We start from the raw sequence: 18,453 nt of genomic DNA, 5'->3' as shown, positions 1-18,453 counted from the left end.
GCCAAAGCGAGACTCTGAAATGGCACAGAGCCGGAGCCGGAGCCGGAGTCGCAAAAAGAAAACGGTGAATACCTTTTGGCTTGTTGCACACTTGCCGGCTTTCCTTCGCTAGCCATTCTGGAAGGGATGAGGAGGGGGGTCAGGGAGGCAGCCAGGTGGGCCTGGTGTGGGTGCTTTTCCCTAATTAGACACACTCATTGTTGTTTTTTTAGTGGGTCAATGCTTTGTGCGCTTTCAGGCTCGGACGAAAAAAGTTGCACGCCAAGTGGACTGAATGCAGGAAGAGAATACAATAAAAATAATAAAAAGTGAGGCAGAGAATACACAAAAAAAACCTCAAACATTTTGGCCCATATTTAGCGGCCACGCCTACAGGCGCAGCGCTCGACTGTTCTGCACAACAAACTTTGCATATTTCTATTTATTTTTTCTCAAATTCTAACAGAGCTCGAAATTATTTTGCAGGTGTTTTTTGTATAAAGGTGTGTGATTGTGTATATACATATGTATATATATTGTTTTTATTTGTGACCAACATTTTGTCAGCTTGCGCACGTTCCATTTAATATGTGTGTTTGTTTGTGTTTGGTATTTTTTGATTGTTTCAACTTTGCATTTGCCAACTTGTCTCTAACCCATAGTTAATGCCATAGTTAATAGCAGTTATCCTAAAAATATATACTATATAGTTTTTCCATATATATATATTGTATATATATACATTTATGTTATATATATATATATATATATATAGACTCATACAGCAATCGCGCGAACTGCTCTGCTTTTTTTGTTTTGTATAAAAATTTTAACTTTAGTTTTGGGATTTTATTTTTCTCTTTATTTATTTGCTTTGCTTCATGCTTTGCCATTTTGTTTTTTTTTTTTTTTTTTTATTATTCATATTTTCGGTTTTGTATAAAATACTCACATTCACATTTACAACTACGAACCACGTAACTACTTATAGATGTATTGTATATATAGACTTTATGGTAATAGTTATTTATATGTATATGTATATATAAATGTATTCATGTGTGTATGTGTGTATATATATATCGTAATCGTATGTATGCACGTATGTATATGGTATATTTTAACTACCTCCAGCTAGAAGTTATATGTGTATATATATAGTCTAGGAGTAGCCCATATATACCTCTATATATATCTAGGCCCATTCGAAATACCTACTCACACACCCTGTATAATGCTTAGCTCCTCTCATTGGCGAAATATCTGACCGAAAACCGAGTTTGTTTTTTACTTTTGCCTTAGAAGTTGCCTTATCGAATACATTTTATTTATATATATAAAGTATTTACAAGTTAAATCTAGCATACAATTAGTTATAGCTAGAAGAGAGACAGAGTTGAACGATACAAATATATATGTATATACGGAGAGAGAAAGGCAACACTTTGAGTGTAGAGCATTTTGTGTTTGAGTTGAGTTGAGTTTAGTTGAGTTTAGTTTAGAATAGTAACTGAAATAGAACTTAGTGTTAAATACATAAACGATAGTCGGCGAGTATTATCATAGCTTACAGAAAATCAACAGAAATATACAGTAGAACTATTATTATAGACAGATGACAGATGGCTTAAAGAAACTTTCTTTTCGCTTAGTTGGGTTGGCCCTAAACTCGAATTTGCATATACATGTATAGTAAAATATCAATTTAGTCTGGGTCTCGGCTACACTTAACTGAAATCATAGTTAACTGAAAAGTTCGCTTAGTCTTTGACGCCATTTCTCAAAAGCAAGTCTTTCCAAACGTTCTAAACTAACTAAATAAATCTTTCTTTTACTTAGTTGTTTGTTTGCTCTGTTTCTTTTCTTGTTTATATATGGACGTATAAATGTTATATGTGTAATGTATGTAGTTTATGTTTTAATGCCTTTTTCTTATGTTTTTTCTTTTGTTTTCTTATCTACGCTTCGAACTTAGTTCCTTAGTTTGCGCACACTACGAGTGACTAAACTTAACTGGGCTTTAATGTGTTGTGTGTGTGTGTATTATGTTTCGCGCATTATGATCTATGCTTTATGCTTTACCTTTATCTTTATCTATGATCTATATATACGAGTATTTTAATGTATGTTTAGCTTAGTCGCCCTATATATATATCTAGATGCCTTTGCTCAAGTGGTTTTCTTTTCTTTTGTTTTCTGAATCTCTTCAGTTGCGATTGTGTCTTGCAATGTCCAACAAAAATCATCAGACGCTCAAGCTTTACATAAGTCAGACCCGATATACCATATATATATATATATCTCATATATATACACTATATAATGAAACTATTATGTAGAAGGAATGACTGCTCTAGTTTTGTTTTTGTTTTTTTTTTTTTTTTTTTGTAATATCGTATCGTTCTATTTATGTATATATATTTGCTTTCTTGTATATCATATAACGACAACAACAAATAATTATTGCTTTTCGGTTTTTTAAAAAATGCGGTACGCGAATTATTTTTTTTTTTACGATTTTTTTTTTCATTTTTTGATGATTTTTATGTTGATTCTCTTTTTTCATTTATTTTTTTGTTTGCTTAAGGTACCTTAAAATCAAATCATTAATAATTTACTAAGAGCTAGAACAAAAATAACAAAAACTTGCGAGACTTCGGCATAAATAAAACAGTGGGAAACAGCAGGAGACGTAGACGGAGGCGGAGTGGGAGAGGAGGTAGGTGGGTAGGTAGTGGTGCCATAAAGGGTATCTAGCTTATCATAAATAATTAATATATCTATTTTTTTTATGTTGCTTTCGCATTTTGTTATTTGCTGTGTGTGTGTGTGTGTGTGTGTTTGTTTTGCCTGTTGTTCTGTAGTAGGATTAAGAGCTGTCATTTATAGTTAAAGAGTTGTAGTTGCGTTTTGCTTTTGCCTTTTAAGTATTTATGTATATATAGTGTAGTTAGACGGTGGTGCCTGTGCTGCTGCTGCTGCTGCTTCTTCGCTCTGCTGTGCCTTTTGCTGCGCCTGTGGCTGGGCCTGCTGTGGATAGTGCTCTGCTCCTCACGTCCTGGGCAGCAGCAAGAGCCACCAGGAGGCGGCGCCCAGCCACAGCCACAGCAGACAGCTGCCGCTGGTGAGCTGGTTGCAGTTGCTGCCGCTGGCGCCGCTCAGTCCGCCGTGGCCGTCGGTCGCCGAGCTGCGACTGCTGCGCGCAGCTCCCTCGATGATGTTGTTGTTGTCCAGCTCGTGGAGCACCGGCAGCTCGCTCAGATCTGCAGCGGGCGCGGTGCGCTCCGTGATGGGGGCGAAGAGGCGCTTCGGCTTGCAGCGCTTGTGCTTCTTGTAGGTTTTGGTCACATTTATGCTGTAGCCTTCGAGAAACTCGGAGCCCTGCGAAAAGAAGGGAAATGGATAAACATTAGCGCTCGCTCTGCATCTAATAAATTACAACATTAATTAAATTTTTCTTCATTCCGCAACTATTATGTTAGACCGGCTCAAGCAAATGGTCCGCGCCCACAGCACCGAGAGTGAAAGGAAATTAAAAGAAAAATGCTTTTATGTCCTTGTCGCTGGAGCCAACCAACCGAACAGCTAAGAGCCACAATCTCTGCACTCATTTATAAATACTGTAGTACTATACATATATAATAATTTCTGTGCATGTCTGCTTGTAAATCCACAAGAGTTCTGTGAGTTACGAAATGCTCAAATATAAATGGAGATAAGGTGAGTGAAGTTGTGCCGTTTAAACTGACAGCTGAGCTGACTGAAGTGGAGATTCGTAATGCACAAACCTAACGATGTGAGCTGGAAAGATAAGCTGCATGAGGAATACATAAATGTATTAAGAAGTACAGAAAGAGTGCGAAGAGTGCGGTTGGAATCAGTGATACATGATAATAGGAAATCTTGCCTTCTTCTCTAATCAAAGATATAGAATTGAACAGTGTATATAGATTGTCACATCATGGTGTCATAATATAACATTAACACTATGCGAACCTGATCAGATTTGCTCTCAAGTTCGCTGTTAATTCCGAACAGTGTATATTTCAATAAAGACTAATTTATTTCTATTTCAAGGTATTCTGATTCATTTACATACATTACAATAACAGCTTCAGCTTTTCAAAAGTGACAAATACTAATTGGTCAGTCTCTCTTTTTCTCTCTCTCTCACTCTATTCTTATAAGACGCAACTGATATACCTGCTATATTTAATCTGCATATTCATATTGGAATTGAAATCTGGAAACGAATTAAAGCTCGTGGCTTCGAGTTGTGCGCTATTCCAGACGATTGCCGTGATTAAACGTACTTTATGCCGCATTTAGACGCTCCACTCGTTCTGGCTTCAGGGCGCAAATCTACAACACCTATACACCTACACACCTACGCAGGCACCAACACACACAGATGCCCAAGCACAAAACGAACACAATGAAGCCATCAGATTTGTCGTTTTCCACTCCTCAGATCCGAATCCAGCGGGCAAAATTTTGCCTTTTAATTACGCTGCATAAATTTGTGTTTATAAATAGGCAATGGCAATGGCAATGGCAATGGAACTGGGCAGGACACGCTAGGGTCTGCTCTGCTCTTCCCTCTCTCTCTCTCTCTTTCCTTCTTTCTTTCCCGCCCTGTCTCTGTGCGGTCTGTGGGAGGGATTCGCGAGTCTCGACTCTGGATTTTGGGGCTGGATCTTTTTGGGGCTGCGGTCAAATGTTTTATGGCCGTCGAAAAATATCTAAATCGAGTGAATGTCTGCATTTTGCCAGTGGGCGTGCCGCACGCTGGGCGTGAGAGACTTCATAACGAGTGTTTACTAATAATATTATGCAAATTGTGCGCCCGGCCAACAACATTGGCAACAGGAACCAACGTTACGTTCCGTTCCGTTCCGTTCGTTTGTTTGTTGTTGGCTGTTGAATTTTTCAAAAGGCATTTTCAGAATCGTTTTACGTTCAGCCCCAGCACAGATCCAGGACAAAAACAAAAACAGAAAACAAAAAAAAAGTGGAAAAAATAAAGAAATACTTGACAGACATTTGCAGGTGTGTTTGGACAGCTTTCATTTTGTGGGTGGCTTTTGAAGGTGTCTGTGGTTGGGGTTTGCCTTGCCTCTTGTTATTGTTGTGGCCGTCAACCCACAGAGTGAGAGAGAGAGAGAGAGAGAGAGAGAGCGAGAGTGGGACAGCGAGACAGCATAATTGAAAAGGAATGCACGGGTTTGCTCACGGGGCCAACAAAATTATAAAATGTGCATAAATTTAAGGCCTTAATTGCCGCGCTTTAAGCCCACGCATGGCCAGGATTTCGTACAGATTCCTTTCGGATTTTGACATGCTAATTAGCTGAGGGCTGTCCCTGATTTTTGGGGCGCTGACCGTTTCAGCGACTTTTTGATATGACATGGGAAATGCCCAAGTACGCTATCGTGTTTTTTCCCCCCGCCCCAATAGTCTACCCCACCTGATTTTATGCTAATTAATGTTGCCAGGCAATTTCTGTAGTCAGGCAGGTGTAACTTTCGCTGGAATTTCGGGCAAAACAATAACATGTGTGGTAATCCTCACTCAGTTTATAAATACAACTTGTTTGAAACGAATCCAGTTAAAAAGGGCTTAAAATAGTTCACAGACTGAAGCAGTTTACTAGAGCAGCCGAGCTAACAGGGCAGGGATTTGATTTGAAACATCCAATTTAAGGAAAGATTATTGGCCTTTAAGCTATAAGCTGGATCTAATCGAAAGCTAAACATTTGCTGGCCTTGTAAAACTTTTTAATTATGAAATAAAATTTATGAAATTCATATTTTCCTATACTTGAAACTAGGCCTTCCAGCCCAACGAGCATCTGTGAAAAAGGGGAAAACTCCTTTGTCTACCGCTTAGCCATTGATAATTTTTTTGTTTGCCAACTATGGCCAAATGGAGCAAGTTTTTCCATCATTTTTTCAGTCTCTCTTTCAGTCTCCATCTCTTTGTGAAGGCGCCTTGTAAATTTTTACGGCAGATTGAACGCCATTTACCTTTCAATCTGCAGTGGCTGGGTGACATGTTTGCTCATAATTTGCCCGGGCTGCTCAACTATTTTATCGGCTGGATAAGGTTTATTCTCGCGCTGCTAATTTGAGCGCTGCGAGGCTTTATAAATTGGATGGGTATGGCCGATGCCTCGGGGCAGCCTCAATGAATTATTAACTTGACAGCTGAAGAATAAAAAAAAAAGGCAGCGGCAGGCAGAGAGAGGAAGAGAGAGAGATAGAGAGAGAGAGAGAGAGAGAGAGAGAGAGAGAGAGAGAGAGAGAGAGAGAGAGAGAGAGAGAAACTCAAGCCAAGCTGGAAATGGTCAACAACATTTAACGCAATAGCACGGAAAATCGATGACAATTCAAGCGTTGATAATTTTGCTTCCCACCAGCCAGGGGCACAAAAAATAAAAGAATCGAGAAGAAAATGGCAACAATTCCCAACTTAAGCAATTTCCTACAATTTTCCAGCGACTAGAAGCACGGTCATATGGGAGCATTCATTCAGCCAGCCAGTCAGTCGGTGGGTGGGTTGGTGGTTCGGTGAGTTGGTGGGTGGCTCGTTGGTTGGACGAATCGCTTGAGCCATTGGACGTGAATTAGTGTGGCTGACTGGCAGCTGGCTAGCGACTTGGTTTTAGTGTGTGACCCATTAGAATGATCGTTGTCGAAGCTGTACGTGTGCGCCGGCTGATATATATGTGACCTGGTTGGCTCGGCTCTGCTCTGCTCTGCTCTGCTCTGCTGTGGTCCGCTTGAGCCGCGTCTGGCCCGTAAAGTGGCGCTAACAAACTCGAATGCTGCCCATTGCCAGCCATCGAGCCATCGAGCTGGCCAACCAGCCATCAGGCAGCAGGCAGCATGCAGCAGGCAGGCAGAAGGCACAAGGCAGCCAGCAACTGCAATTGATTGCACTTTATAACGTGCGGTTTCCGGTAGACATTACCCGCTTTGCTGCAGCCACATTATCCAAGCCCTCTCATGGCCAGCCAATGGGAGCGAGAGTGATAGAGGGATGTAGCCAGTGGGGCTGCGGACGGCAACTGTGAGACTAGGATGCCTCTAATGTCTTTTGCCCATACTCCTCGCGATGAATAAATGAGCACTTGTCTAGCATCTGCGTGTGTGGGTGTGCGGACTGCGTGTGTGTTAGTGAGTGTGACTATGTGTTTGTATGTCCGTGTGTGTGTGTGTGGGTGGGTCGCTGGCTCTCAAACCAACCGTCAGCAAGAAAAATTATCCCAGATATTGTCTAGCAATTTAGCTGATTAAGCTGATGGATGTAAAGCAGCAGAAGCAGCGAAAGCTGCAGCAAAAAAGGAAAAAAGGAGAAATGTAAAAATAAAAATGTTGCCAGCGATCAGAGAGCAGATAAAATAGAGTTGACATGCGAAGGGTTAATGCGATTTCAACTGTGACAGCAGCTTACGATGGCCATTCCTCTTCAACTGTATATACTATGTTGGCATTCGAGTTCCCATAGCCGCGCTAACGAGCATTTTTCATCCAGCATAGACTGTATCTCCCGATATATTAACTGATTTAAGTTTATGTAAGTGAATAATTAGCAATTTATTTAACTTCTTTTCATGCTTAATACTAAATCGACTGTCTTTCATGACAACGCATTGAAATCAAATTCCCTTTTTCATTGTATTGCTTCGCTGAAACTGAATTAGAAGAGTGTAATGGGAGAAAGGAGACACATTGAAATGAGGTTGCGCTATTCGATATACTCACTCAATGCTACTCGTCTGCATATGTGCGAGCGAGATAAACAAAGCACTTATCAAGCTCTTTAAACAAGTAGCAGAGCTTAAGCTACACTCTAATAAGATCAAGACGCGACGCGCGCTCGCTTCGTACGCACATGTTTATAAACGCATAAGCGAGACAAGCAGTGTGTGCACTTGGCAAGCGCTCCGCGCAATCCAATAAGAGAAAGTTGATGCCTCCAATCCAAATTGATTGCATGTTTGCATTGGTATTTGCATGTGTGAGAGCGGGATAACAAGTGCGCGCACTTTCAAAAGCAACTATCAAGCATATGGCTGCCACTATAAGTATGTGTGTATGTGTCTAGCTGTAAGTGATTTTGCGTGTATGTGTATTCAGTGAGTTTTAATGTAGTTTACATTCGCTGTAGACACACTGTTAGAGTATATATCCTTCGCATTCCGCTTTCCGTTCTGTTACGTTTAATTTGTGACTTTCACTTGGTTACACTTATCGTTTTGGGTAAATCGAAGTTGCTTACTCACCGGCACCACATGATTTTTGGCTCCCCAGCAGATGGGCTTAAAGCTGCCTTTGCGTGTTGCCTCCTGAAACTCGCCAAATTGATTTTCCCAATCGTAGGATATCAGACGTGCCTCCAAAGTCATGCCAGCCAATTCGGGCGGTGATGAAATCAGCACCGGATTTGAGTCGCTGCAGAGAACGGGAATGAGAAAGAGAAAGAGAACGAGAAAGTATAAGAGAGGAGCAAAATAACATTATTAACTTTATTATTATTGTCAACTTTGATTAGGACTTAAAATTTATTACAGCCCCAAAAGGCGCTTTGCCAGCAGATTTTCAAATACTCCCGCCGGGCCCAAGGACCGCCGGCCGGAGGGGGCTTGCCAAGTTGGTAAGTCGGCGCAGATTTGCGCGGGCTTTGCGCTGTCGAAGGGAAGTTCAGGGCAAGACGAACGACCAAAAACTTGAGCTAATTAATCTTTTAGATTTTCATTTGTGACGCGTCAAATACGTTACTCCTTGGGCATGCCAGGACCGAGGGTGACGCGACCGAACGAAATAAAAACCGCACTCGAATAAAGAAGGGCAGACAGCGAATACGAACGAAGCAGGCATTCGAAAACCCCCAGCAAATGGCCCAAAAGTGTAAAACCTCAAAGCAGTTGCCTCGCCGTGCCGCAATCAGGGGCGTTGTGGCAACCACTTTTGCAGGCAATGCGGCCAAAAAATAGCTGTTGTTTGCAGAAGGTGCTATGACTAATGAGCTGGCTTAGATTTGTTTTCCCCCCTTCTTCCGTTTTTTTCTGATCTGTTTACATATATATGTATCTGTCTTTCTGTTGTTGTTGCTGGTTTTGGGCATAAAGTTGGCAGCTGTGCGAACCCCTTTTTGAGTTTAGCTCATCATTAATTTCGCTTGTCACTTCTTGCTTACACACATTTACAAATAATTTATATGATTTAATCAGTTATAAGAAGAATACTCTATATATGCACATTATTTATAATACTCTCTAGTCTAGCTCTATATAGTTTTGGTAGACTCCCCCAGAACTGCTGGCCGTTACGCCTCTGCATCATTCGCGCAATATAAATTCCTTATACATTCATTTCATTTCATTCATTCCCTCTATTCATTCATTTCGCCCCGTTTCGTTTCGTTTCGTTACGTTGCGCTTTGTTTCGTTAGCGCCATCTATGATTGCCAACTGGCCCCACGGGCCAAGCACCGCTCGCCGTCACGACCGCCCTTACAATTAGGCTAATTAATTTTGTTCTTTGGCTGGCATTACGAAAAATGTTGCTTTAATTTTGTAGCGCACACACACAGCGAGAGAGAGAGAGAGAGAGAGAGAGAGAGGGCGAGAGGGAGGGATAGAGAGAGACACCCACACAGACACAGCAGCAACAGTAAAATATCAGGCAACGCACATTTTCTTTGTTGTTGCTCGCCTGGCAGCTTCCTGTTTGACTGTGTGTGGCCGAATCCTTTGCAAGCCGCAAACAAATCTCTTTTAATTAATTTATGATTCCACTCAATCCGCATCGAGGGTTGCATGATATCACACAAGGGGCAGACAGTCCGCAGTCCGGCAGGACGGGGTAAGTGGATGCTGGCGATGCTGCAGCAGCGCATGAGAGAGCCGCAACAATTTGCGGTTGGCAACACGAAAATATTAATGTCTGCGGATTGATTGCAGCCCGCCTCCTGCCACGCAGCGGAACCACCCACAAAACTAAAAACTGCCCACTTGTGCGAGTGTGCGCGGTCATGTGCAAGTGTGTGTGTGTGTGTGTGTGTGCGGTGCACGGCGTACGGTAATGCCCGTAATAATAATATATAAAATAAAATATTGCATTCGTCCATATGTTCAGCACAGTTTGTGGCTCGTGTGTGTGGCTGCTGTGTCCGTGTTCGCGTCCTGCGTCCTGTTTCCTGTGTCTTGCATGCGTGTATCTTTTGACATTCCGCCCCTCTTACCCTGCTTGGGTCAGTGTTTGCGGTTTATTGAGCGAACCATTGCGTCGCAGCGCATCGCATGGCATCGCTCAACGCGTCGCTAATATATCCGGGCGCCGCATGCATGAACCGTAACCTCCGCCAACCGTGAACCGTGAACCGTGAGCCGTGTGGCATCATAATAAATATAAATGCAGTGGAAAGTCAGACAGCTGTTGCTAATGCTAAAAGGCACTGGCACTGGCAATGGCAATGGCAATGGCCATACATAGATTATGCTGATCCCCTGTGCGGCCTTCGCCCCTGCGTCGTGAATTTCTCTGGCACTCCAGCCGCAGCCCAACCGCCACATCAATCGCTGCCCGCTTTAGTCTTATGGCTGTTGACTTCATTGGCACTCAGTATAATTAAAATTATGAGCCAACATCAGCAGGAGTGGCGGGACAAAAGCTGTGACTCCACTTTGGTTTGGCATTGTTGATTATAAAATCGAATGGCTGCCACCGCATCACAATGCACACGCATTTTTGGTGGGGCTGGCTGGCCGCGGCAAGGGCCCGCAGGCCATAGATCCTAAGCCGCATCGAAACTAGGAGCTGGGCAGCAGCCAATCGACCATGCAGCAGCAGCAGCAGCAGCAGGAGCAGCGGCAGCAGGAGCAGGAGCGGCAGCAATTCCAACTGCAACTGCAACTGCAGCTGCAATGCGAGTTCCAATGGGTTTATTTATGTAGCGTTATGGCAGCAGCCAGTTGCCTCTTTGTTGTTGTTGTTGTTGTTCTTGTTGTTGTTGCTGTTGCATTTATGGGCCAAATTCAATTTTGAACTGGCATCGCAATTGCAATTGGCAGCAACGGCAAAAAGCAAATGACAAATGAAAACTTAAATTGCACAAATGGCCAGAATGCTAAGGGCCAAATAGACAATGGCGATTGTCTGCATATATAAGCAGACACACGTCTATAGTTAACTGCAAAGGCATTCAGTTATAGTATATATGTAGATGTAGCATATATATTCTAAGGCATTAAACTGACTTGTGGAAAATGTCGGCAAGAACTTCCTTATATTATATATATGTTATATTTATGGTAAGAATACTTCTCGACTATATTTATTTTTTATTCGTTTCCTTTTCATTCATTTCTCTGCATTTACTTTGAGTTTAGTTTTCATTAACTTTTCGCTTTCTCTTTAATTATGTTTGATGTGTTCATTACAAAAATATCTATTTTGAATAAGACAAATCGTCCATTCACGAATCACCTGAATAAATAACATAATTAGGGCGTGGGCAAGGGCATTGAGTTTCCCATCAAGTAGAATAATGAAACTAGGTTCGATATGTAATCGATATTTCACTCCCGCTCCTGGATTAAAGGGAGTATATTGGTTTTGGTTCATGTAAAATAATACGAATTTCCCGATTATATATTTATTAATTAAAGTGCGCTTCACTGCGATATCGATTGCTATTTATGCTCGTTCATAAAACAAGCAGAGTATATTGGCTTGGTGCAAAAGTAACATAATAAAATGTGCTCAGTGTAAGCATTATCTTTTCGGATTTCTATTCATAAGCGAAAAAAAAAATAGATTTAAAACTCAAATATAATTGAATTTAAGTGCTGTTCAAGCTGTTTCCCCAAAAATTCATTAAGAATAATTGCGGCACGCAAAAACAATAAAAAACGAGCCACAGATTAAAAATGCCAACCACGTGCTGTCAAGCAATTTGATATCCTTTGCCATCACGGATGAAAAGATGATGGGCGAGTGGCACAGGAAAAAGGAAACGCATCAATCGAATGGACGCTGCTTGTATAATGAGTGCCGAAGATGAAGAAAATGTGTAAGAGAAGACGAAGTCATCAAGCGCTAAAGGATATCGGGCAGGATATCGAAGCCTTAATGAGCTGCGCGCTGTGCACCGTGCAAAAGGTAAAAACAGGAGCGCACGCCATTAAACCGACAGATATGCCTATCAATGTGGAGGGCCTTCAGCAATTAACAAACAACAACAATATAATGAACCCAATTTCATTGCCAGAGAGAGAGGGAGAGTAAGAGAGAGACAGAGTGAGAGTGAAATACACAACTTGAATAATTACTTTCTTTTTAATGTCGGGTAATTTAAAATGGAACCCGTCCAACACACACACACACACACACACACGCGTGCATAAAAAGTGCTCACACACGAGCATACAATTAAAATTAATTTCGGTGCCATGGCCAGTGCGTAAATTGTGAAAAACCACTATCACATTATTTGGCCCGTGAAAAAAATCAGGCGGGCAAAACCCAAACGTAAATTAAGCCAATAACTGTTGGGTCACGGGCAAACGTATGTCTGTATATCTGTCTCTCTGCCTCTCTCTCTCTCTCTCTCTCTTTCTCTGTGATCAATGAAGCCCAAGCGGTAGCTCGACAATGCTCATCACGACACACACTACAATCAGGCGCCTCTGTCAGCGTGTGCGTGCGTGTGTGTGTGTGTGTGTGTGTGAGTGCCTGCATTGTGCTTTATGTCCTTGGCTCTGGGCTAGCTGGGCGTTGGAGCCTGCCACAACGCACGCTAACGACTCCAATGAGTTTTGCATGACGACAACGACAACGACGACGACGGCGTTGATGATGATGATGATGATGATGATGACGACGACGATGAGTACAACATTGCTTGTCCTGTCCATTGCAGCAACGTCCTGCCGTGGCCAGCCCTCGCCTGGCCTGCCCTTGCCCGGCCGGACTGTGACCCGTCCGGCCATAACTTCAGCCAGTTGAGCTGCCTGCTCGTTAGTGTGTGGGGCTGGTCAATTGAGCCACAGTTGAACTGCAAACAATTTTTGGGCTATACATACATATATATGTAGATGCAGCTCAATCGACTCGAACTGCCGAACTCTGCTACTGCTGCTGCTGCTGCGGCTGCTGCAACTAGTCGCAAAATCCGTGCGTATCAAATTAAATTGAATCCGAACCATAATAAGCAAGCAATGGACTAGAGGCAGCGCGCCAAGGGTTGTCATGGCAAGCAGTAGTAGTAGTAGTCCATAATTACATTAGTACGGAAGCCCAAGGCTTGGCCAATGCATGATTAGCTTATCATTCATGTGCTGCTCCAGCCAGACGACCAAATTACGCATTGCAGGAAACTTTAAGCGGCATGCCAAATTGCAATTGCAATCTACTCGACCATCGACCACACACTCACACACTCACAATGGACGAGTTCCTTCAGCACCAGCACATCATATAGCTCGCGATACCGGTTGACTTATATGGCAAGTGGATATTGATTTGTTATTGCTTTGCTGGTTCTTTGACGTGTAATGATTCCCAAAAGGCTAAGGCATTGATAGATTGATGGATAGTTTGGTACGCCCTTTGCTGGTCATTCACTACTCTTTCCTGATTGTATATCTTATATTGCTCTTGTCTAATTTAATAATATTAATTCGTATTTGTTCAAGACTCATATTGAGTTTCTTCTTTTCTTTTACTCCTATTTAATTATGCACCTTTGTTTGTGTTTTGTTTAAGGAGCTTACTTAAGCCTCAAACATCTTCCTACTTCTTTCTCCATGTACATAAAGTCCATTTTCTTCTACTTTTTTAAGTGTTGCTATTTTTAATACCACACTACTATACTACTAATACTACTAAACTACCCTACTACCCTACTTTCTTCTCTATTTATTTTTCTAATCTTATGCAGCAATACAATTCTGTATCCCTTTTTTAGCAGATTTTCTTTTCATACTACTATTTATTTTTTTAATCTTTAATTTCGTTTATTCAAATAGAGCTATGATATCATACTTCCATTTCGTTATGCCACTATTATACCATACTTTTCCCTATTCTCTTTCAATTTTAAACTGCTAAATTTTAAGAGGTCCATTTATAATTGCTACTTCTCTATATGCAACCACCTAATCATAGACCAGTTCGACTCACTAATTATTTACTTACTCCGTAGTTATTCACTTTTCTCTATAGTACTCTAATTTCATACCTGCCCATTCAAATGCCGACTTCCCAAATACATTTAGCATTGTCGTTGTTGTTGTTGTGGTTGTTTAATAATTTCGCAGCTGTTCAATCAGTTGTCTGCCCTCTCGCTGCCTCTCGTGGCAGTTCGCAAAACTTAATTGTAATCTACCTATAGAGCTCAGTCAGTCTATTGTGGCATTGTCTAGTTTTTGTCAATGTTTAATTAAACTTGAAGCGCACAAGCGGTTTTGTGGTAGATCCAGAGCCATACGCCACCCTCCCAAATACTGATTTGGCTCTGTCTGGCCCGGCTGCAAGGCTGCTTGACTGCCCGGCCGACTGGGTTGCCCTGTGTGGCTGTTACCCCTTTTTCACATGCGATTGTAGTTGAAAAACAACTATAGCAATTTCCATTTTGCTGTTGTTGCTGTTATTGTTGTTGTTGTCGATGTTGATGTTGATGTTGTTGCATCGTTGGGGTTTTCATTATGAATTTTAATCCTCATATCGCATTCGCACTTTTGGTTCAGGCCCGGGTCGAGTCAGACAGACGGACGGAGAGACAGGCAAACGGACGCCCAGCCCGGAGCCGAAACATTAAGCGCTACAAAATTGCAGTAGCCATAATAACTGGCCGGCAGCAGCAGAAACAACAATAACAACAGCGCCAATGCAAGCATTCATGCCATTGTATAAAGCGAACAACAACAAACGCGCGAAACGAAAGCAACAAGAACAACAACAACAACAGCTGGCAGAGCGAACCATAAAGACAGACAATTGCAAATGACTTTATCAATTCATGTCGATTTTCGGTACACGCAGTTCAACTGCGTGAGTGTGCGTGAGTGAGTGTTTGTGTCTGTGTGGGTGCACATTGAATGTGCATATCAGGACAAAAAGCCACTGTATGGCAGGGCCTCACAATCACCTACAACAACAAAGCAAACAATGACGACAACAATTGCAACAACAACAGCAGCAACAGCAGCAGGAGGCGGGAGCAGGACACAAGCCGAGCTGAAGGAAAAGCGCTGAAATGTGCCTTTGAGATGTAGTGTGCACTCATCGGAGATGATCTAATGCGAATGGATTTCAGCGATTCGCCATGATTCGCAACGAGCTCATTCAGTTTAGTGTGAATCGCAATCACTCATTGATGATTCATTCCGTTCCACCAAATGGCACCAAATGGAATCACAGCAAGTGCCTTTGGCTGACCGGACAGAATAATTGCAATGCTCCATAATTTATAAACTTGGCCAAGTGAAAGCGCAAATTGTTTCCATTTTCGAGCCGCTTTAACTTTCAGGCCCGTCAATTTCGCAAGTTAATTGGAATAACCTATTACTGGAGCCATAAACAAATCGTCAATTAATCGCTTTGGCCCATTTGAGTTGCCATTTAGGCCGTTGCCCATGCATAACTCATTTAAATGGCCATGTTCTGCAGCGGTTCCGTTTCCACCTGCCCTAATCCATTTATGGCGTTTACTTTGATTTGCGCAAAGGTACGAAGAAAATGGAAAAAGAAAACGTATTCACTCCCTCCACATTTCTCGGAAAATTATCTTTGATTTTGACTTGACCGCGTCGGTCTTGTGTCAATAGGAAGTGATTAAGGGAGCGTGCGGCTCTCTCCCTGCCGACCGACTCGAAATGGCATCCTGCTCCTGGCCCGCTGCTGGCCCACTCCTGGCCACGGCACATCAATTCAAAATGAATCTCTCGACTGGCATTCAGGTTTAATTTGGACTAATTTTCAGCGCACGCTTTAATACAATATTTATGGGCTCCCCGAGGTGATTATGCCCGACCGCATTTGAATTGGTAGACGGAGCCAAAGCCATTCAGGAGTCAAGAGCTGGCGGTTGCCTCATCCGTGCGACCTGACGGCTGACTGGATGGATGGATAAATGGATAGATGGATGGATGGATGGATGTATGGATGGCTGACTGGCTGCTTTGGCCATGTGGTCTGTTTGCTTAGCACTCGGCATTAATAGAAATCAATATTTTCTAAATAAAGCGAATTGCTCTGAGGTTGAGGCTGTGGTGGCTCAGCTCAGCTGCCCCCGCCATCCCCCGCTTGGCTACCCGCCATTCATGTCTCGTAATTTACTTTTTGCACATTTACAATTAGAGCACTGCGCACAGAGTTCAGTTCATTTTCCAATTGTTTGCTACGCAAATACTTCAAATCGATGAATACACCCGATGATGATGATGCCCCGCTGCTCCTACTCCTGCTTCTGCTCCTGCTCCTCAAACTATTCTCTCCGCTCAAGCCGCTGCTCTTCAGTGCCTCGCCTAGTTGACTGTCAACTGCGACTTCGTTAGGTGATTTGGTTATGCAGCAACATCATTAAATCACCAATTACTTCAGTCAACAGAGAAATAAACTGAATTTCCTTATACACGAGAGCGAACGTCGAGTGTGGCGGCAGCGAGTGCATAAGCCAAAGTACAATGGGATCAAATTTCTTGGCATTCCTTAAAAAGGAACGTCTCTACAGGGAGTACATAGCTAAAGGTGACGCAGAAACGATGTCACTGGGTAGCATTGATATATTGCATATATGAATATATTCTCTAATAATTTCTTACAATACTTTTAATAGTATTATGATATTTAATATAAATTTACGTGGTATCATTATTCTATTGATATTAAATATATATTGTGATAATAAAATATGTTGTATAAATTTAAATTAATTTCGTTACATCATCTATCTATGGATCAATCTCTACCATCCATCTATACGAATATCAATCTATCAAATCTTCAATATTGTTAAACTAAATATATTACAAAACTCATTTCGCTTTGTATCTAATAGATACTAATAGATACTATCTATATTAATTTCTTGAAATATTTATACATTTCTTATCTTCTAAGTCATGTATTTTCGAGTGAAATATAAATAAGACTTTAATGCACGAAAATCTATTATTGATAATATTAAAGATTTCATTCGCCTCTGACTATAGTAAGATATTATTGAGCGATCAATACTAATTTAATATATATTTTTTTAAATCTAAAATGTGCCTTACCCTTACTTGTATAATTTTAATTTTATTATGAATGCCTCTGTAGCCGCTTCGTTATTCTATTTGTCAGTTTTACTTTCATATTATTTTTAAACCACAAATAAAGTCAACCCATATACCATATTAAATTTATCAATCAATCTATCAATCACTTTGATCTATCATGCATTTAGCTATTGCTGACTTAATCAGCCTCTGGCATCCACTCGATTTACATGGTTCACTTTGATTCCTCCTGCAATCATAATCTGCATCGATACTCGAGCATTTTTCTTTGCCGACTTTGAGCCAAGTTTAATGTGGCTCGACCGACATTCGCTTCGCTTTGTGTGGGCAAAGCCGTTGGCTCTGCAGCGGGCGACTTTATGCAAATTCCCCCATTTACTGTATGTGTATGTATGTGCGTGCGTGTATATATAATGCATGTATAAAATTTGTATAATACAAGTGAGGACTTACGTTGCGAGTTGTTCGATGCCGAGAGAATGCAGCACAGTGGGCAGGCTGGGCAGAGAGTGACACGTTGTCAGCTTCTTCTGGCGCGGATAGTAGAGTGTCAGCACGGTGCAGCTCTCCTCCTTCATTGTGAGGCCACCTGTAAGGGAGAGCCGAGCAAGAGAAGCGCATAAGAAGTGCAGCGGAAACAACAAGTAAACGGAAACAGAATAAACAAACGAAAGAAAAAACACACACAGACAAAGAAAATAAAAACGAAAGGAAATGAATTGAATTGAGAGCGAACTGCGGGCAAGTCGAAGACTAAATACCCTGCCCTGGCAGAGGTCTATAGAACTGGTAGATATTGATCTATATATTGATCAAATCATGGGTATTTATTTTTAGCATTATTATTAAAATAATTTATATTATTGTAAGTTATTATGATAACCATTAGTAATAGACCTCTTTTTAATATATTTACTATTATTATAATTGTTATACTGCCTCTCCTTAGGTATTTAATCTTCAATTTATAATAAATATCATTATATACTACATCCATTCGCTTCAATTTTCTATTGCTCCCATATATAATATTTAGTCTACGCATAGATCGCTCATATCTACAGCCAGATTTCGTCTACTTCCTTGCGTTACGCTTCTCCTAGCATAGCTGTAACAGCCTCGGTTAGGGCATAAATTTACATTGAAATAAGAAAGAAAATATTGCACGGCTGACAACACACAAA

General features: G+C 41.5%; 1 protein-coding gene across 1 annotated transcript in view; it reads right to left on the bottom strand.

The window, feature by feature from the left end:
- Window positions 1-826: 826 nt before the first annotated feature.
- olf413 (DBH like monooxygenase olf413) overlaps window positions 827-18,453 on the bottom strand; it is a 144,858-nt gene continuing 127,231 nt past the window's right edge. The window contains exons 9-11 of the mRNA XM_018102291.3: window positions 17,723-17,858; window positions 8,267-8,435; window positions 827-3,360 (exon numbers count right to left, since the gene is read on the bottom strand). Coding sequence (XP_017957780.1) covers window positions 3,031-3,360; window positions 8,267-8,435; window positions 17,723-17,858 — 635 coding nt within the window. The 3' untranslated portion in view covers window positions 827-3,030. The remainder of the gene's footprint in view (window positions 3,361-8,266; window positions 8,436-17,722; window positions 17,859-18,453) is intronic.

This window comes from Drosophila navojoa, chromosome 4 (genome assembly GCF_054131105.1).
Source record: "Drosophila navojoa isolate 15081-1374.11 chromosome 4, UAZ_NAV_1.0, whole genome shotgun sequence".
Taxonomy (NCBI): domain Eukaryota; kingdom Metazoa; phylum Arthropoda; class Insecta; order Diptera; family Drosophilidae; genus Drosophila; species Drosophila navojoa.
This window is presented reverse-complemented; position numbering and strand designations above follow the sequence as displayed.